At 59.6% G+C, this 20,607-nt stretch overlaps 3 protein-coding genes across 3 annotated transcripts; 2 read left to right on the forward strand and 1 right to left on the reverse strand.

Moving 5' to 3' along the window:
• The first annotated feature begins 617 nt into the window (after positions 1 to 617).
• Positions 618 to 4,795, forward strand: NDUFC2 (NADH:ubiquinone oxidoreductase subunit C2). Its single transcript, XM_061458087.1, has 3 exons — positions 618 to 809; positions 3,174 to 3,317; positions 4,618 to 4,795. Exons 1-3 carry the CDS (start codon positions 671 to 673, stop codon positions 4,665 to 4,667), a joined length of 333 nt encoding a protein of 110 aa, XP_061314071.1. The 5' UTR covers positions 618 to 670; the 3' UTR covers positions 4,668 to 4,795.
• A 2,127-nt stretch (positions 4,796 to 6,922) lies between these two features.
• On the reverse strand, positions 6,923 to 8,098 carry LOC133271778 (thyroid hormone-inducible hepatic protein-like). The gene is made up of 2 exons (XM_061458193.1): positions 7,592 to 8,098; positions 6,923 to 7,265 (listed from the first exon to the last, which is right to left on the reverse strand). The coding sequence occupies exon 1, from the start codon at positions 8,030 to 8,032 to the stop codon at positions 7,610 to 7,612; it is 423 nt and encodes a 140-aa protein (XP_061314177.1). The 5' UTR covers positions 8,033 to 8,098; the 3' UTR covers positions 6,923 to 7,265; positions 7,592 to 7,609.
• A 3,409-nt stretch (positions 8,099 to 11,507) lies between these two features.
• On the forward strand, positions 11,508 to 12,481 carry LOC133271779 (thyroid hormone-inducible hepatic protein-like). Its single transcript, XM_061458194.1, has 2 exons — positions 11,508 to 12,021; positions 12,363 to 12,481. The coding sequence occupies exon 1, from the start codon at positions 11,587 to 11,589 to the stop codon at positions 12,001 to 12,003; it is 417 nt and encodes a 138-aa protein (XP_061314178.1). The 5' UTR covers positions 11,508 to 11,586; the 3' UTR covers positions 12,004 to 12,021; positions 12,363 to 12,481.
• The last annotated feature ends 8,126 nt before the right edge of the window (positions 12,482 to 20,607 follow it).

The raw sequence follows: 20,607 nt of genomic DNA on the forward strand, positions 1-20,607 counted from the left end.
CTTTAACCTGCCCAAGGGGAGACTGAGCTGAGCTCTTAGGCAGAAGCTCTTCCCTGTGAGGGTGCTGAGGCGCTGGCACAGGGTGCCCAGAGAAGCTGTGGCTGCCCCATCCCTGGCAGTGTTCAAGGCCAGGTTGGACACAGGGGCTTGGAGCAAGCTGCTCTAGTGGAAGGGGTCCCTGCTTGTGGCAGGGGTTGGAGCTGGATGAGCTTTGAGGTCCCTTCCAACACAACCCATTCTGCGTGTTCATATGCAGGGCTTCTTAACGGTTTATGTCAGTTCTGGTGCTGTTGCAACCGGCTTAATGTGATTTTATATTAAGAAAGGAAACGCTAACGTCGTGCTCAGTCTCATTCTTTAACCCATTGGGAAGAGCTGGGTTTGATTTTAGTGTTGAATTAAACCCTTGGTTACAGCCCGGCCTCCCTGCTGTGTCCCACGCAGAACCACTTCACCCAGGGGACCCCCGAGCCCCAATAAACACTTTGAGGGAGAGAACGGTCGGGGGGGGGCGTCATTTTGGGGTTGTTTTAGGGGTTTTTGGTTAAACACCGAGGTTTTGTCGGGGCGCGGAACCCGAGTGCGCGGTGGCGGCGGTGGCGGCGGAAGGTGCCGCTGCTGCACCGCTCCGCCCCGGTCACCTTGGCGGGCCCCCGCCGCCGCCGCCATCATGGTGTTCCTGCCCGACGAGTCGCGGTCGCTGCCGCCGCCGGCCGTCGTCAACCACATCTCGGCGTGGCTCGGCTTTTGCGGCTGGGTCGCGGCGCTGCTGGACAACGGCTTCAACCATCGGCCCTTCCTGAGAGCCGGTGCGGCGGGAGCGGGGGAGCCCTGAGGGGAGGCCTTGGGGCGGGAGGGAAGGGGGAGGCTGAGGTGAGGGCATGGGGGCGGGACGGTGGGGGAGCGGGGTGACTGTGAGGGGGGGAAGGGGGAACCAGCCTGAAGTGAGGGTAGAGGGTGCTGAGGGGTGGAGGAGGTGGGGTTCGGGGTGACACTGAGGGACCCCACTGAGGGGTGGGAGGGAGCCCTGAGGTGAGGGCATGGGGGTGTGGGGGGTTCGGGGTGACATTGAGGGATATGGGGAGGGGAGAGCTCTGAGGTGAGGGGCTGAGGGAGTTACAGTGGGGATGGGGAAGGGGATTTGTGGGATTTGAGGGGTATAGGGGTGGGGAGAAGGGGGGAGAGCTTTGAGGTGAGGGCTGAGGAAGGTATTGTGGGGATGGGGAAGGGGATTTGTGGGATTTGAGGGGTATAGGGGTGGGGAGAAGAGGGAACCAGCCTTAGGTGAGGGGCAGGGGGGTAGAGGGTGGTGAGGGATGGAGGATGTGGGGTTTGGGGTGACACTGAGGGATGTAGGGGTGGGAAAGAAGGGGATGGAGGCCTGAGGTGAGGGGCTGAGGGAGTTACAGGGGGATGTGGGGATGAGGATGGGGTATGTGGGATTTAGGGTGACTCTGTGGGATATGGAGGGGGGAAAGGAGGAACCACCCTCAAGTGAGGGACTGGGGGTAAAGGGTGCTGTTGGAGGGGGTATGTGGGATTTGGGGTGGCTCTGAGGGACCCTGAGGTGAGGGGACTGGGGAGGCTGGGAAGGGGGTGTGCAGGATTGGGGGTGATACAGAGGGATATAGGGGTGGGAAGGAAGGGGAGGGAATCCTGAGGTGAGGGGATGGAGGTATGTGGGGTTTGGGGTGACATTGAGGGATATGGGGGGGGAGGGGGGGGCTCTAAGGTGAGGGGCTGAGGAAGGTATTGTGGGGATGGGGAAGCGGATATGTGGGATCTGAGGGATATAGGGGTGGGGAGAAGGGGGAACCACCTTTAGGTGAGGGGCAGGGGGGTAGAGGGTGCTGAGGGATGGAGGATGTGGGGTTTGGGGTGACACTGAGGGATGTAGGGGTGGGAAAGAAGGGGATGGAGGCCTGAGGTGAGGGGCTGAGGGAGTTACTGTGGGGATGACGATGGGGATATGTGGGATTTGGGGTGACTCTGTGGGATATGGGGGGGGGAAGGAGGAACCGCCCTCAAGTGAGGGACTGGGGGTAAAGGGTGCTGTTGGAGGGGTATGTGGGATTTGATTTGGGGTGGCTCTGAGGGACCCTGAGGTGAGGGGACTGGGGAGGCTGGGAAGGGGGTGTGCAGGATTGGGGGTGATACAGAGGGATATAGGGGTGGGAAGGAAGGGGAGGGAGTCCTGAGGTGAGGGGATGGAGGTATGTGGGGTTTGGGGTGACATTGAGGGATATGGGGGGGGGGAGAAGAGGGGACCGCCCTTAGGTGAGGAGCGGGGGGGTAGAGGTTGCTGAGGGATGGAGGATGTGGGATTTGGGGTGATCTTAAGGGATATTGGGGTAGGAAAGAAGGGGATGGAGCCCTGAGGTGAGGGGATGGGGGTATGTGGGGTTTGGGGTGACATTGAGGGATGTAGGGGTGGGAAGAAGGGGAGGGTTCTGAGGTGAGGGGCTGAGGGAGTTACAGTAGGGATGTGAGGATGGGGATATGTGGGATTTGAGGGATATAGGGGTGGGGAGAAGAGGGAACCAGCCTTAGGTGAGGAGCAGGGGGGTAGAGGGTGGTGAGGGATGGAGGATGTGGGGTTTGGGGTGACACTGAGGGATGTAGGGGTGGGAAAGAAGGGGAGGGGGCTCTGAGGTGAGGTGCTGAGGGAGTTACAGTGGGGATGTGGGGATGAGGAAGGGGTGTTTGGGGTTTGAGGTGTCTGGGGGGTATGAGGGCAGTGGGAAGGAGAAGGGGTCCTAAAGTGAAGGTCTGGGGCGGGCTCCAAGAGGTTTTGGGTGTCTCTGAGGGATGTGGGGATGGGAGTGAAGGGGGGGAGCCCTGGGGGGTCTGTTAGCAGGGCTTGGAATCAGAGGGAGCTGGGAAGGGGCATCCTATGGGTGTGGAGGGGATTTGAGGTCACTCTATGAGGGATATGGGGGGCAGGAAGGGGAAGGAGCCCTGAGCAAAACGGGGCCTCTCTGCAGGGCTGTCAGGACCATGGGAGGGCTGCAGGTGAGGGTGCTATGGGCCCCTGTCCACAGGGGCAAAGCGGGGAGAGACGAGCTGGGATGTGTGGGGCTGAAGCACCCGGAGGGGGGGGCTGGAGAAAGTGGGGGCTTATATGGGGCCAGGATAAATGGGTTCAGACCAGGGTCTTCCCCTTCCTGCCGCAGGAGTTCACCGCCAGGTCCTGCTCACCACCGTGGGCTGGTTTGTCGGCTATTACCTGGCTAAGCGCACGCAGTACATGTACGCCAAGCTGGACAGGGAGCTGCTGGAGTACGTCAGGCAGCACCCAGAGGACTTCAGGGGAGCAGGTAGGATAAGCTGGGGTTTGAAAGGAAGAGCTCAGCTTGCCCTGATGTGCCCTGGTGGAAGGATGGTGCTGGGCTGCTTGCGGAGTCTGGGCTTACCTAGGGAGCTGGACCGACTACGAGCTCCTTCCTGCTTGTTCACAATGTGGATTGCAACGGTATTGAGGATTTTATGAGATGAAATTAGAGAGCTTATATAATATTATAAAGTAGAGGTCTACCTGGATTACAAATAGAAGTAAGATTATAAATACAGAGGTCTATATATTATATGTTATTATATATAATACTATATATATTATATATTGTATAATATATACAATATATAGAATATATTATATATAATACTATTTAGTATATACAATGTATTATTATATTTATATAGATATATGTAATATATAATAATATAATATATAAAGAGGTCTTTCAGTGCCTAAAGGGGCTACAAGAAACCTGGAGAGGGGCTTTGGACAGGGCCTGTAGGGACAGGCCAAGGGGAATGGCTTTAACCTGCCAGAGGGGAGATTGAGATGAGCTCTTAGGCAGAAGCTCTTCCCTGTGGCTCTATTCCTGGTGTTTAGTTCATCGGGTGTTTTGATGAGAACCTCAGAAGAAGAACAGAGCTATAGTGAATGTTGTCACTGAGCCCAGTGATGGCAAATTTTGGTGAAAATTGACTGTTTTCTAATACAGTTACAGTTTAGGGAGTGTGCTGTTAGATTGTGATCCACATAGAATCATAGAATAGTTAGGGTTGGAAAGGACCTTAAGATCATCCAGTTCCAACATCATGCAATGTCGGAAGGAATATGTGGAAAGAAAGAAGTGCTAATAGTGAGATCTCTTCACAGGGATCTGTGGAGAGCCCTGAGCACAAGGACTGATATATTTAGTTTATGCAGCAAGGTCATAGTTCACTGTTGGTAGCAAAAATCAGAGGTTTGGTGCCTTCATAGTATCACAGACTGGTTTGTATTGAAGGGCCCTTAAAGCTGATTCAGTTCCAGCCCCCTGCCACAGGCCGGGACCCCTTCCACTAAGAGCAGCTTGCTCCAAGCCCCTGTGTCCAACCTGCCCTTGAACACTGCCAGGGATGGGGCAGCCACAGCTTCTCTGGGCACCCTGTGCCAGCGCCTCAGCACCCTCACAGGGAAGAGCTTCTGCCTAAGCGCTCAGCTCAGTCTCCCCTCGGGCAGGTTAAAGCCATTCAAAAGTGGATAGGTAGTTACCCTTAAGACTTCGATCTGAAACATCAGGATCAGTCTCAAAGGCTGATGAGGTTTCTCACCTTCACCTCTTGCAGAAAAGAGAAGAATGGGAGAGGTTTTTGAGGAGTTCTACCCAGTTCGCTGAGGGGACACGGCAGAGGATGAGCTAATTCCATACCAAGAACTCTGTCAGGCTGCTGTCACTGCTCAACCGTCCATAGCTGGGAAATGAACCAATGCTCACTTTCATATAATAAAAGCTACAATTCAATACTTGGTATTTAATTGCTTGCTCCTCTGTTCCATTCTGGCGTATCCTGTGCAGGCAACTGATATTTGTAATAAGTTTGATTCCCCTCTTTCCCAGTTATTTTAACTGTGAACATGGATGATTCTTCCTGGAGCGAATGTTTTATAGAAACTACTTGTGAAGGTGCCTCCTATTTACCTCTCCCTGGCACTTCTAATCTATGAACAAACACTTTTTGGCTCCAAACTGTGCGTTATCTCTTGTCTCCTGCTGCTGAGCCTGTGTGCCAGAGCCCTGCTTCCTGCTCCACTGCCTGTGGCTGCACAGACAGAACTGAACCGCTGCAATCCTGAGGTGCTGCAGGGATGGGAATGGAAAGTTCATTCCCTGGGGTGGCCACAGAGAGGCTGATCTGCCCCATCTGCCCTCGTCCTGAAGGGACCTGCACTGGGTTTGACGAGGACAAAGACCTTTCTGGGGAGCACCTCCTGTCCCTTATCAGCCACGTCCATCAGTGACGGCAGCAGCGTGGCCCTGCTGGGATTGACGCAGCGTGATGCAATGTCCTGCAACCGAGCAGCCACGAGCGTCCTAGGAAATGGGAGCACATTGTCCGAGCCAAAAGCCATTCCTGGAGGTGACCACAGGAGTTCATAGAACAGAACCAACCAGGTTGGAAAAGCCCTTTAAGCTCATACAGTTCAACCTTCATCCCAGCACTGCCAAGGCCACCACTGCCCATGGCACTGAGGCCTCGTCTCCACGGGGTGTGAACACTTGCAGGGACGGTGACTGCAGCCCTGCCCTGGGCAGCCTGTTCCAATGCCTGAGCACCCTCTGGGGCAGGAATTGTTCCTCAGCTCCATCTAAACCTGCCCTGGTGCAGCTTGAGGCCGGTTCCTCTTGTCCCATCCCTTGTTCCTTGGGAGCAGAGCCCAGCCCCTCCTGGCTCCATCCTCCTGTCAGGCACTTGTAGGGAGTGATCAGGTTCCCCTGAGCCCGCTCCAGCACCTCAATGTCTCTCTTGCAGTGAGGGGCCCAGAACTGAACACAGGATTCGATGTGCAGCCTCACCAGTGCCCAGCACAGGGGCACAATCCCTGCCCTGGCCCTACTGCTGCCTTGGTGCTGGTACAGCCCAGGATGCTGGTGGCCTTGTTGGCTGCCTGGGCACAAGCTGCTCACGTTCAGCCGGTGTCAGTCAATACCCTCTGGTACTCACTGTGACCATTATCTTCAGGTGATACAGGTCCCATCCCTCAGCTGCAGCCAGGTGATGACCAGAGACATCACATCCTCCATGGTCCTCACCTCAACAGGTACAGACATCCCTCCCTCCATTCTTTATGGTTCAACCCCTGCATCTGCCATCATCAGGGAGGTAGAGGAGCCCCAAAGTCAATTTGGAGTCCCCATGTCCATCTTCCACTTACTCTTCTCTCAGGGAATGAACCAATCTGTCCCAGCTGGAGGTGGCATTGCAATGGGAATGGCCTGACTCTCCCTTTATCCCCCTCCTGCTCCATTGTCTCTGCAGGGGAGAGAACCATCTTTTCCCAGGCTGAGAAGGGACATGGAGGGCAAATCTGTTCTGACGTCCACACTGACTGGTGGAACAAGTGCTTGCCACAGCTTGGGATGTGGGAAACGGTCACCAATGTGTCTCTGAGTGCCCTCATGTCATCCTCAGCACGTGCAGTGAAAGGACACCCCTGTGGAGACCTTTGAAAGAGGGCCTGGAACCTGGTGTCTCACTACAGCATGGGTTGATGCCCATATAGTGTGTGCTATGGGCACAGCAGCAGGGTTCCAGAAGGAATTCCTCACTGGGTCCATTGGGAATCACTGCACAGGTTGCCCAGACAAGTTGCACATTCCCCATCCCTGAAGTGCTCCACATCAGGTAGGAGGGGATTTTGAGCAACCTGGACCACTGCACCATGTCCCTGCCTGCAGCAGGGCATTAGGAACCGAATGGTCTTTGGAATTCCCTCCCATCCCACCCCATCCTCTGGGATTCTGTGTCCCTTCACATTCCCCAACACTGCATGGGAAGGCCCCTCCCAGCAGAGCCAGTGTCCCCCTGCCCCACAGCAGCTGCCTCCCCAAGGGCTCCACCACAGCAAAGCACCAACACCACCCCCGAGGGCTTCTCAGGGCTCATTTTATTATGAAAGAAGGGGAAAAGCCCCTTGGAGTCCAGGAACCAGCTGGAAAAGGGCTCGGCAGCCGCTCGGAGCTGGGGGCCACCGCTCGACATCGCTGCTTCGTGCTGCTCTTGGCCATAAAGAGCGGGGCACGAGCCCGCGGCTCCTCCATGGACCTGCAGCACCTCCAGAGGCTCCTTCCCAGGGGATGAGGCCGGCTCTGGCTCCGGGGTGGCCGCAGGCGTCGGTGCCAGCGCCGGGAGATCCGCTGCCACGCGTGGGGCTGGGGAAGAGCCGCGATGGGCACGGTGGGGACGTCCTCTCCTTCGTGCCACCAGCACCCGTCCTGCAACGGCAGCCGTGCTGAACCCGAGACCATGCCCGCAGGTGCCTGGGCACCAGCCCTGCTCCATGGACCCTCAACCCCACCGGCTCTGCACAGAGGGATGGGATGGGATGGGATGGGATGGGATGGGATGGGATGGGATGGGATGGGATGGGATGGGTCCCCTCCTGTGGCACGGAGATGGGAACCTGCCGGCAAGGGAGGGCACAGCCCCCACTGCAATGCACTTGCCAGGAGCTCCCAGCCTGCAGTGCTGGGGACCCCTCCGTGCCCATCGGCAGCCCCTGGCCCCGCTGCCCCAGCTCTCAGCATCCCCCAGCTCTCACCTGGTGGCCGGGGCAGGGTCACCAGCTGGGCTGCCCCTCGCTGGGGCTGATCTGCTCCAGGATCTGGCTGTACCTCCGCGTGAGGGCATTGGTGTCCCTGGTGAGGTGGGTGAGGACCTGCTGCAGCCCGGCCAGGTGGTGGCACAGCCGCTGCTCCAGCCGCGCGTCCCCGCTGCTGCCGGCCTCATCCCAGGACGCGTCCTCATCGCTGCTGCTCGAGCTGTGGTCATGGACAGAGGCCAGGCCCTTCTCCACCATGGGCTTGATGGCCTTGAGCTGCTGGTAGCGCTCGTAGAGGTCCGTGTGGCCATCGGCATCCGGAGCCGCCCCGTCCTGCTGCTGCTGCCGCTGCTGGTGCTGCTGCGGGAAGACCCCTCGGAGCAGGCTGGGGAACATCACCTCCTGCTCCATCCTGTGCGTGGCTGAGAAGTACTGCTCCATGGCCCCGCTCCGGCTGCCCCAGCGCTGCTCCGGGCTCTGCTCCGCTCCCCGGCCCCGCCGCCGCCTCTTTATGCGGGGCCGGGGCACGGCCCCGCTCTGCCGCGCTCCGCTACTGGCCCGGGACCGCTTGGGCCGGGCCGGGCTCGGCTCCAGCCCCGCTGGGGCTCGCCCGCGGCTGCCACGCTCCCGGGACGTGAACACCGCAGCCTTGAGCAAGCCCGGGCCCGGCCGCCGGCCTTGGAGCAGCCCCAGCGGTTGCAGAAGGGATCAGCGACCCCGCGCCCTTGCCGCCAATAGAACCGTTTCCACCCGCTGCAGGGACGCCTGGGGACAGCAGAGCCGGGCTCTGCACAGCCTGGACCTGCGCCTGCATGGGCCCGGGGGAGCGGCTCCATCCGCACTGCGCCATGGGCCGCTGCGCCGAGTTCCAGCGCTCCCGCTGTCCCTACACGTGCACACGCTGCTGCCGCTCCTTCCCTGCTAGACCCGTCCCCACCGCCCCTCCTCTCCCTCCCTGGGTGTCCCCAGCATCTCCGGGTGTCCTGCCGTGGGTCCCAGTGCTGCACCGGGGTGTGTGGGTGCTGCTTACCCCGTGTCGGTGCCAGCCCGGAGCTTGGCCCTTTCACAGGGCCATTTCGGGGCTTGGGGCGCTGCAGAGCTGCTTGGAGGCGCAGGGATATGGCACGGATATCACAGGGCTCCGGGGACAGGCACAAAGGGGGTGCTCTGCACCCCGGCTCCCTTCAGCACCGCCCTCTCAAGTTGCTTGTGGTGCTCTTAGCAGCATGCTGGGGGGCAACTGGGGTTCAGCAGCTCCAGGTCACTGCACAGCTCCGCATCCTTGGGACATGCATCATTCCCAGAGCCTCCCTACACCTCCAGGGATCCCATCAGCCAAAAATGCACACACGCGCACACCATCCTGCTGGGAGTCAGGGGTAGCTGCTGCTGTCAGGAGGAGAGGTTCCTGCGCTGTAGTCCAGAACAGCCACCATGGGGCTGCTCCATGGCTGGGGTCGGGCTGAGCTGAAACGGGGCACCCAGCTCCAGGCACCACTGGGAGATGCACTGAGATCCTCGGGTCTCTGCTCCAATGGACACTGCATTCGGACCAACTTCCCCCTGACCTGCTGCTCTCCTGAGGAGTCTGAGCCCAAACGTGGCTTGTCATGAAGAAGATGCCACCGCACACGAGTCCCCGACTGTCCCCGTGTCATCCTCAGGGTACCCCTGAGACCTGCAGGGAGAGGTGGAGGTGACGGGTTGGAGATGTCCCTGTGGGCTGAGGGGCCTCTTGGGCTGGGCAGTCGTGGCACTGAGCCCCCTCCTGCCCCCAGGCAGGGTTGGCTGGGCTGGCTCCTGCCCCTGTGTCCCCGGGGGAAGGACACCTCGCAGCAGAGCTATGACCGGTGGCTGCAGACCAATGCGTCCTGCACGGTGAAGCTCCAGCACCAGGGCAGGTCCAGCAACCATGGCTGCCACAGCCATGCTGAGGGACACTGTGATGTCCCCCTGCACCTCCAGGAAGCTCCGTGGTGACCCAGACACCCTGAGAGCGTGGAGCTGGCAGCACCTACACACCTCAGTGCAGCGCTGGTCCCCATGCCAGGACACATGGAAACCCTGGGGACAACCAGAAAGGGACCAGAAGCGTGGCGGGGACGGGTATGGGGGGAGAGGTCAGCCTGAGCTGGGACATGTGGGCACACTGGGAGGGCTGCCAGCACCAAGGGTTGCAAACAGGGTAAGGGACCCTGCGGTGTTTCCCCAAATAGAACAGCTATTGCTGACTGCCACAGGGGACACGCACAGCCAGCCCCTGACGGCCATTGCGCCAGCCGTGGCCTCTGCCCCACGATGGGGGCACTGGGAGCAGTGCTGCCACCGTCCACGCTCCCCATGGGCAGCGGTGGCTCAGAGCCATGTCTGTGGGAGATTTCCATCACGGCCCCGGCTCCTCACCACAGCCCCATCCCGTGTCCCATGAGCACACACAGACCCCGTGCGACAGCACAGCCTCACCCGTCACTGCACAGCGGGGTTGCTCAATGCCCTGCAGCGTTCACGTCCCCGGTGCACGGCAGAGCCTGGTCCAAACACGGTGTCCATGGAGCTTCACCGTGCAGGACGCATTGGTCTGCAGCCACCGGTCATAGCTCTGCTGCGAGGTGTCCTTCCCCCGGGGACACAGGGGCAGGAGCCAGCCCAGCCAACCCTGCCTGGGGGCAGGAGGGGGCTCAGTGCCACGACTGCCCAGCCCAAGAGGCCCCTCAGCCCACAGGGACATCTCCAACCCGTCACCTCCACCTCTCCCTGCAGGTCTCAGGGGTACCCTGAGGATGACACGGGGACAGTCGGGGACTCGTGTGCGGTGGCATCTTGTTCATGACAAGCCACGTTTGGGCTCAGACTCCTCAGGAGAGCAGCAGGTCAGGGGGAGGTTGGTCCGAATGCAGTGTCCATGGGAGCAGAGACCCGAGGATCTCAGTGCATCTCCCAGTGGTGCCTGGAGCTGGGTGCCCCGTTTCAGCTCAGCCCGACCCCAGCCATGGAGCAGCCCCATGGTGGCTGTTCTGGACTACAGCGCAGGAACCTCTCCTCCTGACAGCAGCAGCTACCCCTGACTCCCAGCAGGATGGTGTGCGCGTGTGTGCATTTTTGGCTGATGGGATCCCTGGAGGTGTAGGGAGGCTCTGGGAATGATGCATGTCCCAAGGATGCGGAGCTGTGCAGTGACCTGGAGCTGCTGAACCCCAGTTGCCCCCCAGCATGCTGCTAAGAGCACCACAAGCAGCTTGAGAGGGCGGTGCTGAAGGGAGCCGGGGTGCAGAGCACCCCCTTTGTCCCTGTCCCCGGAGCCCTGTGATATCCGTGCCATATCCCTGCGCCTCCAAGCAGCTCTGCAGCGCCCCAAGCCCCGAAATGGCCCTGAAAGGGCCAAGCTCCGGGCTGGCACCGACACGGGGTAAGCAGCACCCACACACCCCGGTGCAGCACTGGGACCCACGGCAGGACACCCGGAGATGCTGGGGACACCCAGGGAGGGAGAGGAGGGGCGGTGGGGACGGGTCTAGCAGGGAAGGAGCGGCAGCAGCGTGTGCACGTGTAGGGACAGCGGGAGCGCTGGAACTCGGCGCAGCGGCCCATGGCGCAGTGCGGATGGAGCCGCTCCCCCGGGCCCATGCAGGCGCAGGTCCAGGCTGTGCAGAGCCCGGCTCTGCTGTCCCCAGGCGTCCCTGCAGCGGGTGGAAACGGTTCTATTGGCGGCAAGGGCGCGGGGTCGCTGATCCCTTCTGCAACCGCTGGGGCTGCTCCAAGGCCGGCGGCCGGGCCCGGGCTTGCTCAAGGCTGCGGTGTTCACGTCCCGGGAGCGTGGCAGCCGCGGGCGAGCCCCAGCGGGGCTGGAGCCGAGCCCGGCCCGGCCCAAGCGGTCCCGGGCCAGTAGCGGAGCGCGGCAGAGCGGGGCCGTGCCCCGGCCCCGCATAAAGAGGCGGCGGCGGGGCCGGGGAGCGGAGCAGAGCCCGGAGCAGCGCTGGGGCAGCCGGAGCGGGGCCATGGAGCAGTACTTCTCAGCCACGCACAGGATGGAGCAGGAGGTGATGTTCCCCAGCCTGCTCCGAGGGGTCTTCCCGCAGCAGCACCAGCAGCAGCAGCAGGACGGGGCGGCTCCGGATGCCGATGGCCACACGGACCTCTACGAGCGCTACCAGCAGCTCAAGGCCATCAAGCCCATGGTGGAGAAGGGCCTGGCCTCTGTCCATGACCACAGCTCGAGCAGCAGCGACGAGGACGCGTCCTGGGATGAGGCCGGCAGCAGCGGGGATGCGCGGCTGGAGCAGCGGCTGTGCCACCACCTGGCCGGGCTGCAGCAGGTCCTCACCCACCTCACCAGGGACACCAATGCCCTCACGCGGAGGTACAGCCAGATCCTGGAGCAGATCAGCCCCAGCGAGGGGCAGCCCAGCTGGTGACCCTGTCCCGGCCACCAGGTGAGAGCTGGGGGATGCTGAGAGCTGGGGCAGCGGGGCCAGGGGCTGCCGATGGGCACGGAGGGGTCCCCAGCACTGCAGGCTGGGAGCTCCTGGCAAGTGCATTGCAGTGGGGGCTGTGCCCTCCCTTGCCGGCAGGTTCCCATCTCCGTGCCACAGGAGGGGACCCATCCCATCCCATCCCATCTCATCCCATCCCATCCCATCCCATCCCATCCCATCCCATCCCATCCCATCCCATCCCTCTGTGCAGAGCCGGTGGGGTTGAGGGTCCATGGAGCAGGGCTGGTGCCCAGGCACCTGCGGGCATGGTCTCGGGTTCAGCACGGCTGCCGTTGCAGGACGGGTGCTGGTGGCACGAAGGAGAGGACGTCCCCACCGTGCCCATCGCGGCTCTTCCCCAGCCCCACGCGTGGCAGCGGATCTCCCGGCGCTGGCACCGACGCCTGCGGCCACCCCGGAGCCAGAGCCGGCCTCATCCCCTGGGAAGGAGCCTCTGGAGGTGCTGCAGGTCCATGGAGGAGCCGCGGGCTCGTGCCCCGCTCTTTATGGCCAAGAGCAGCACGAAGCAGCGATGTCGAGCGGTGGCCCCCAGCTCCGAGCGGCTGCCGAGCCCTTTTCCAGCTGGTTCCTGGACTCCAAGGGGCTTTTCCCCTTCTTTCATAATAAAATGAGCCCTGAGAAGCCCTCGGCGGTGGTGTTGGTGCTTTGCTGTGGTGGAGCCCTTGGGGAGGCAGCTGCTGTGGGGCAGGGGGACACTGGCTCTGCTGGGAGGGGCCTTCCCATGCAGTGTTGGGGAATGTGAAGGGACACAGAATCCCAGAGTCACAGGATGGGGTGGGGTGGGAGGGAATTCCAAAGACCAGTCGGTTCCTAATGCCCTGCCGCAGGCAGGGACATGGTGCAGTGGTCCAGGTTGCTCAAAATCCCCTCCTACCTGATGTGGAGCACTTCAGGGATGGGGAATGTGCAACTTGTCTGGGCAACCTGTGCAGTGATTCCCAATGGACCCAGTGAGGAATTCCTTCTGGAACCCTGCTGCTGTGCCCATAGCACACACTATATGGGCATCAACCCATGCTGTAGTGAGACCCCAGGTTCCGGGCCCTCTTCAGAGCTCTCCCCAGGGCTGTCCCTCCACTGCAGCTGCTGCCCCTGCCCCACAGCTCCCCATGCATTTCTCCTGCCCATCAGGATTCCTGGCCTGGAGCTGCCCCGAGTGGAGCTGAGCCTGGCACCGTCCCCGAGGGGCAGCAGAGCTGCAGCTCTGGGTGCCCGTGGAAAGCAACTGCCCCTGGAGCCCAGCCCCGTGTCCTGACAGGAAGCTTCGAGTCCCATTGGAGCTTCCCGGCTCCTCTCTCCTTGCTCAGGCCACTTCTGGCTGTGGAGACCACGTTGGCTCTGTCTTGTCCTCAGTGAGCAGGGGCAGCAGGAGCAGGGTCCCCAACAACCTGGGGCCGAGGGGCCAGGGAGGGGCCGGGGGCACTGGAAGGGGCTGCTGGGGACTGGACCCAGGGCAGCCGCACACCTGAAAGGGTCCTGCTCAGGATCAAGCAATGGCAAGGACGGCGCTGGGGGGTTCAGGGCACTCAGAGACATGGGAGATGTACAGCAGGAGATGCTGCGGATGGCAGGGGCACCCCCAGGGACACGGGTGGGGGCATTTTGCCCCTTCCTCAGCTGTGGCTCAGGAGGGAGGATGCTGCATAAGGGGGGGTCTTGCCCAACACCAGGTCTGTGGCCACAGAGACCCAAGGGATCTCATTGCAGCACCACCCAAAAGCCTTGCTTTCCTACGGAAGCAGCTTCGGAGCACCCAGTCCCTCAACACGTGGGCAAACACAGGTGGTGGCAGCCAGGGCGAGGACAGCAGAGCACATCTGCCCTCTGTGTTCTGCCTCAGGCTGGGAAAAGCTGCAGCGTGTCTCATCCAGAGCCAACAGAACATGAGTGGGAGAGAGCCAGGCTGTACCATGGCAGTGCCACCTCCCGATGGGGCACAATGGCTCATGCATGGAACAGTGGGGCTGGAAGATGGACACGGGGGCTCCAAACTGCATTTGGATCCCCTCGCTGATGGCAGAGCCAGGGGCTGAACCATGAAGCATGGAGGGACATTGGCTCCCCATGAGGTGGGGGCCGTGGAGGAGGTGATGTCCCTCTGGTGCTCTGCCTGGCTGGAGCCGAGGGCTGGGCCCTGTGTGCTCTGGAGAAGACACTGGTCCCAGTGAGGAAGGCCTGAGGTCACCTCCAGCAATGGCTTTGCTTTGGGTGGCTGGAGAGGCTGGTGGGGCCTCAGGGAAGAATCACATGGGGACATCTGGTGAAGTGCTGAAGAAGATTGAACATGGTCAATGGGATCATGGAGTCACAGAACCAACCAGGTTGGAAAAGCCCTTTAAGCTCATCCAGTCCAACCGTTCCCAGCACTGCCAAGGCCACCACTGCCCCATGGCACTGAGGCCTTGTCTCCACGCTGTGTGAACACTTGCAGGGCCGGTGACTGCAGCCCTGCCCTGGGCAGCCTGTTCCAATGCCTGAGCACCCTCTGGGGCAGGAATTGTTCCTCAGCTCCATCTAAACCTGCCCTGGTGCAGCTTGAGGCCGTTTCCTCTTGTCCCATCCCTTGCTCCTTGGGAGCAGAGCCCAGCCCCTCCTGGCTCCATCCTCCTGCCCGGCAGCTCTAGAACACACCAGCAGAACCCGGAGCAGTGACCCGAGGAGCTGGATGGGCACAGGGATGACTTCTGCACCACTTGCAGTGCCCAGCACCCCCGGCTCCCTCTGAGCTGGGCCTGGCAACTGGCCCTGACCCCGCTCATTCCCAGGACATTCGTGGCTGCTCCGCTTCCAGGACGTTCCATCACGCTGCCCCGGGGTGCAACTGGCCCCAGTGGGGCCACGCTGCTGCCACCACTGACTGTTGTAGCTGATAAGGGACAGGAGGTGCTCCCCAGAAAGGTCTTTGTCCTCGTCAAACCCAGTGCAGGTCCCTTCAGGACGAGGGCAGATGGGGCAGATCAGCCTCTCTGTGGCCACCCCAGGGAATGAACTTTCCATTCCCATCCCTGCAGCACCTCAGGATTGCAGCAGTTCAGTTCTGTCTGTGCAGCCACAGGCAGTGAAGCAGGAAGCAGGGCCCTGGCACGCAGGCTCAGCAGCAGGAGACAAGAGATAAAGCACAGTCTGGACCCAAAATGTTACATCAGGAATTCCAAAGAGCCTGCTCTGAGCAGCCCCATGAAGCCGTAGGGGCCACGAAGGTGTCCTCGAGCAGGCACAGTCACCAGCTCTGGGGAGGAGCAGGAAGGAGGGATCCTGCCCCTCTGCACAGCCCTGCTGGGACACAGACGGGTGCTGGCTCTGGGCTGGGGCCCCTCAGTACAAGAGAGGCATGGGCAGAGTGGAGAGCGTGCAGTGAGGAGCCATGGAGGTGATGAAGGAGCTGGAGCATCTGCCATATGCAGGCAGGCCGTGAGGGCTGGGGCTGTTCGGCATGGAGAGGAGGAGGCTCAGGGGGATCTCATCCCTCTGTGTAAAGACCTGAAGGGTGACATGGAGAAGAGGGATCCAGACTCATCCCAGTGATGCCCAGCGATGGCACAAGAGGTGATGGGCACAAACTGAAGTACAGGAAATCCCATTGGAACCCAAGAGGAAGCTTTCTATTTGCTTGCAGTGCAGGAGGTCAAACCCCATCAAAGGCTGCCCATGAAGTGATGCAGTCTTTATCCTCAGAGATACCCAAACCCCAACCAGATGCAGTCCCAGCACTGACCCTGCTGGATCAGGGGCTGGCCTAGATCCTCTCCAGAGGTTGCTTCCAGCCTGTCCAGTGCTGGCTCAGGCTCTGTCCCTGCCCGGTGCTGTCAGAGCAGGAGCTGCTGCTCACAGCATCCAACAGGAGGATGCTCAAAGAGACCCAGCAGAGCCTTTGATGCTGCAGGGCTGCTTTTGGCTGTGTGCCACAGGCTTTGGCTCCTGCCATTGCCCCTCTAATGTCCCTCCCTAATGCTGACACCTTTCACGCTTCCCTCCAGCCTGAACCCTTCCTTTCAAAGTCCCTTTTGCAATTCCCTGTCTCTGTCTAACGCAGCTGATGCTCACCTTCCTCCTTGACACAACCAGCAGGAGGAAGCATTCCCGGTTCCCGAGCCCCTTCTTCTCTGAGCAGGGGCTGTTCTCAAGGCTCCTTCACAAGGGTGGGCAGTGAGAGACCCCCGAGCAGCGCTGCAGGAGCTGTGTGCCCGGCCAGGGCTCACGGGGGAATCCCCCTCTCCATTGAAAGCCGTCTCCGGCTCCCCGTGCCCGCCCTCAGCGCTGCCCAACCCCAGGAGCATCCCCACGGAGCTGCCGCTCCCTGCCCGCTCGGGGGACCCCGGGAGCGGGGGCCGGAGGGGCCGGACCGGCGCTGGCAGCAGCGGGAGCCGCGTCCAGGTCGGGTGAAGGCCGCGGGGAGGCGGCTCCAGGAGCTTGCCCAGAGGCAGGGGCAGCCGCGGGCGAGCCCCAGCGGGGCTGGAGCCGAGCCCGGCCCGGCCCAAGCGGTCCCGGGCCAGTAGCGGAGCGCGGCAGAGCGGGGCCGTGCCCCGGCCCCGCATAAAGAGGCGGCGGCGGGGCCGGGGAGCGGAGCAGAGCCCGGAGCAGCGCTGGGGCAGCCGGAGCGGGGCCATGGAGCAGTACTTCTCAGCCACGCACAGGATGGAGCAGGAGGTGATGTTCCCCAGCCTGCTCCGAGGGGTCTTCCCGCAGCAGCAGCAGCAGCAGGACGGGGCGGCTCCGGATGCCGATGGCCACACGGACCTCTACGAGCGCTACCAGCAGCTCAAGGCCATCAAGCCCATGGTGGAGAAGGGCTTGGCCTCTGTCAATGACCAGAGCTCGAGCAGCACCGATGCGGATGCAGATACAGCCGAAGATGAGGGTGTAGACAGTAACCTGGAGGAGCGGCTCTCCCATCATGTCAATGGGTTGCAGCAGGTTCTGACAGACCTGACCAAGAACACCAAAGCCCTCACGCGGAGGTACAGCCAAATCCTGGAGGAGATCAACCTCAGTGATGATAAGCCCAGCTCTTGAGCCTGCACCCCCAGCCTGTGAGGTAAGAGGTTGGGGAGATGCAGCGCCAAGGAGGCTGAGGGGTATTGCACTTTGTCCTATTGCCCCATCAGCTGGGTGGCATCCCATTGTTTGCATCACACCCCCAAATCCCAGGAACTGAGTGTGCCCTTCATTGCTCAATAGTCGTAGCCACTTGGATTTGTCTTTCTCAATTGCCCACTGGTGCAATCTGTGCCACGGAACGAAGGCCACTGTGTGAGCTCCATGTCCCCAAGACTCCCCAGCTTGCAGCACAGGCAATGTCTGGCTGCTGCTGGTTAACATGAACAATCCTAGGTACAAAAGGGATGAGCTCTGGGCTCAGCGATCTGCCTTGAGTTTATAGCCCAGATGTTTCTATGTTTCCTCGGATGGAAAATGCAACAGAGTCATTTTTAGGGGGGATTTTGGCACTTGCAAGTCTCCAAATGTCTAAACTTGCCATGTCACCTGCAAACAGCTCACATACTTCACTTCCCATAGCAAACCCATTGTCTGTGCTGGTGGGGCTTTCATCCCTGAGACCACTTGAGTAGATATCCACCAGAGATAGTCCTCATGGCCAAGGTTCTTATAGTTGAACGGAGAGCATAGACCTGGAATATTAACAGGAACTTCACAGTGTTAACCCTTGTTTTGGATGAAACCCATCAGGAATGAGGATGTCCGGGTCCAACCATGTTCCTTATCCCCACAGGGTGATCTGCTGTCTTCAGCCCAGTGGCTCTTTCTCTCCTGCGCCAAGCCCCATGAGGAACATCCTTCATGAGCAGTGCAGAGCTTGGTCGTCTACCCACGGGATGCTGCTTGTACCATCCAACTTGCCCTGTGGCCGATCCTGCCGGCAACCTTGCTGCTTCCTTCACCCTGTCCCGGGGGAATTCTGCATGGCAGAAATGAGTGTTTGTGTTATTGCTTTGTAGGAGGTGTCTGTACCTTGGAAGTGATGCTTTTTTCTCTGTCTAACCCTCCCCACCCAACCTCTTTGATGTAAATAAAATGCAAAGCCTTGTACAGATGTGTCCTGTGTGTTTCCTACCAGCTGTGACTTGGGTAGAGCTACTGACCCCAGCCCATAAGGATGAGGAGATCTTGGCCACTGAGGCCATGCTGGGTTTCTCCAGCAGGGAGTGGGAATTGGGTTTGCATTGGGATAGATGTTCCCAGGGGCTTCTGGCTTGATGGAATCCTGCCATCATCCTCTGCTGGGTGCTGGGATCTTAACCTTATTCCTAGCATCCTTTGTTCCCTTCCCTAACATCCCCTCCTCTCACAGCTTCTCATCTATGGCTTCATGACCCTTCCCTTGGCCCATGCTCATCCAGTCCTTCAGACCCATCTCCACCACACATAACCCTATGGACAACCTGCCATGATCCCAAAGAGCCCCAGCAATACCAGGAGGACAAATTCTGCCTCCTCACTGCTTGAACATGGCCCTACAGGACCAGGGGCAGAGGAGGAGGTGCGGATGCTCAGCTGGGAAGGGCTTCACTCGCCTTCAGTCCCTATGAGCTGCGGAGAGCAGGGGCAAAGCCCCCTCTGGATGGGTGCTCAGGGGCTGTAAACCCTTTGAAGGGAGGTTGGAGCCCTCAGCACAGGCTGGGTCCCACCTCCGAGTGACTCCTTCCCTCCCAGACACACCACCATAGGGAAGTCCTACAGAGCTGGGCACTAGAGGGAGATGTCCCCTTGCCTCTTTAGGCCATTGGAAAGCAAAGTCAGCAGTTGAAGCAGTGCTGCATCGGCTGAACATGCACTGGTCCTCCATTAGCTTTGTATTTCTGCTTAAAGAAACTGGAGAGGAAGGCTGTGATCAGGCTCAAGCTGCATCCTGTGTGCTGCTGCACGTGCTGTCTGAATCTGCTGTATCATAGGAGTGAAATAACACCCTTCACACTGAAATCACACGCACAGCAGCTTGAAAAACCTCAGTCTAAAATGAGCAACTTCTCTGCAATTGGTTCCTCAGTTTCTTCCCATCACCTGCAGGCACCTCGTGCCTTGATAGTGGGCTTACATTCATGTTAAGCCCTTTAGTGGGGCCCTGGTTGCTTAGCACTTTGAAGCTCTACAGAGCTATAAGGAAGAGCAAAGCAGGGACTCCAGCCCTTGCTTTTGTTTCAATGACGTTCTGGTATCACAGAGAATTCATTGCACAGTTTCACAGTGAAATGCACCCTGGCTTCAAAGCATCCCCAGTCACACCCAGAGATGCACAGCAAGGTCTGACTTCTCTTTGCATCCTTATTTCTGGGCATCTACCTGGCAGCCAATGGACTTGTCTCTCAGCCTTGCTTTTCCATGACTAGTCCAACTTCTCCTCTCCTGCTACCACATTCAGAGCAAGGGGTTGTAGCCTCAGCAGCAAGACCAAGCATAAACCCCCTGGTTGAGTTGCCAGCCTTCATAGCCTACATTGAAATGATCCTTGTTTCTGCACATCATCCTTTTTCCGGCTAGAGACAGCATCAGCCTGAAGTTTGAGGGACAACCCAATGTCCTTCAGGATGGAATGACCAAAATGGATCCAGACCAATACCTTCAGTAGGACTGCTGTGTGACAGGGATCTGGGAATAGTGACACCCATACACCCAGCTCTGCCTCACACGCTCCATGTGGAATATCAAGAGTTGGGAGAGAGTCCAGGAAGGGAAAGAACATAGAGAAAGATGGGCAAGAAGAGAGCCGCGTTGTATCTAGTTTGGTTTCTTGCTCCAGGAAAGCCTACAATCCAAGCTGAACAAGATACAAACACAGGAAAGAAGTCAATAGACATGAGGATAAGGAGAATAATTTGGTTTCTTGGGAATATGGGCACTGATGAGATTCTTGGATTGTTTTAACTGATGGCAATAGGAATGGTTAAGTCTGCCTCCCCCCATTCATCCACTGGGGATGGTGCATGTACTTGCTTGGCCAGGAGGCATTTTGTTCCCTTGGCTCCTGACGGTGTCCTGGGGCCTGTTCAAAGCCAGATGAGATCTGAGAACAAGCCACCAGCCTTAAAGGTGCTTAAAGGTGGAGCTGACAAGCAGCTGGCAGGCAGCAGGTAGGAATGTGGATGCTGTTTGCATACCTCATGGCTGTTTGGTTTAGGAGTGGCTCCTGGTCTGCAGAGCCACCAGCCCGGTTGCACTGGTACAGTTCCTGAGCAGGGCTAAAGCAAACTGCTGGTGGTGTTCACGGACTGGGCAGGCTGGGAAGAGCTTCTGCCTAAGAGCTCAGCTCAGTCTCCCCTCTGGCAGGTTAAAGCCATTCCCCTTGGCCTGTCCCTACAGGCCATTGGCCAAAGCCCCTCTCCAGCTTTCCTGCAGCCCCTTCAGGCACTGGAGCTGCTCTCAGGTCTCCCCTTCAGGAGCCTTCTCTTCTCCAAGCTGCCCCAGCCCAGCTCTCTCAGCCTGGCTCCAGAGCAGAGCTGCTCCAGCCCTTGCAGCATCTCCATGGCCTCCTCTGGCCTCGCTCCAACAGCTCCACGTCCCTCTTGT

The sequence above is a fragment of the Pezoporus flaviventris genome, unplaced genomic scaffold (genome assembly GCF_033815535.1).
Source record: "Pezoporus flaviventris isolate CSIRO_AGI_PZ_B2104156 unplaced genomic scaffold, CSIRO_AGI_Pfla_v1 ptg000025l, whole genome shotgun sequence".
In the NCBI taxonomy this organism is placed as follows: Eukaryota; Metazoa; Chordata; class Aves; order Psittaciformes; family Psittacidae; genus Pezoporus; species Pezoporus flaviventris.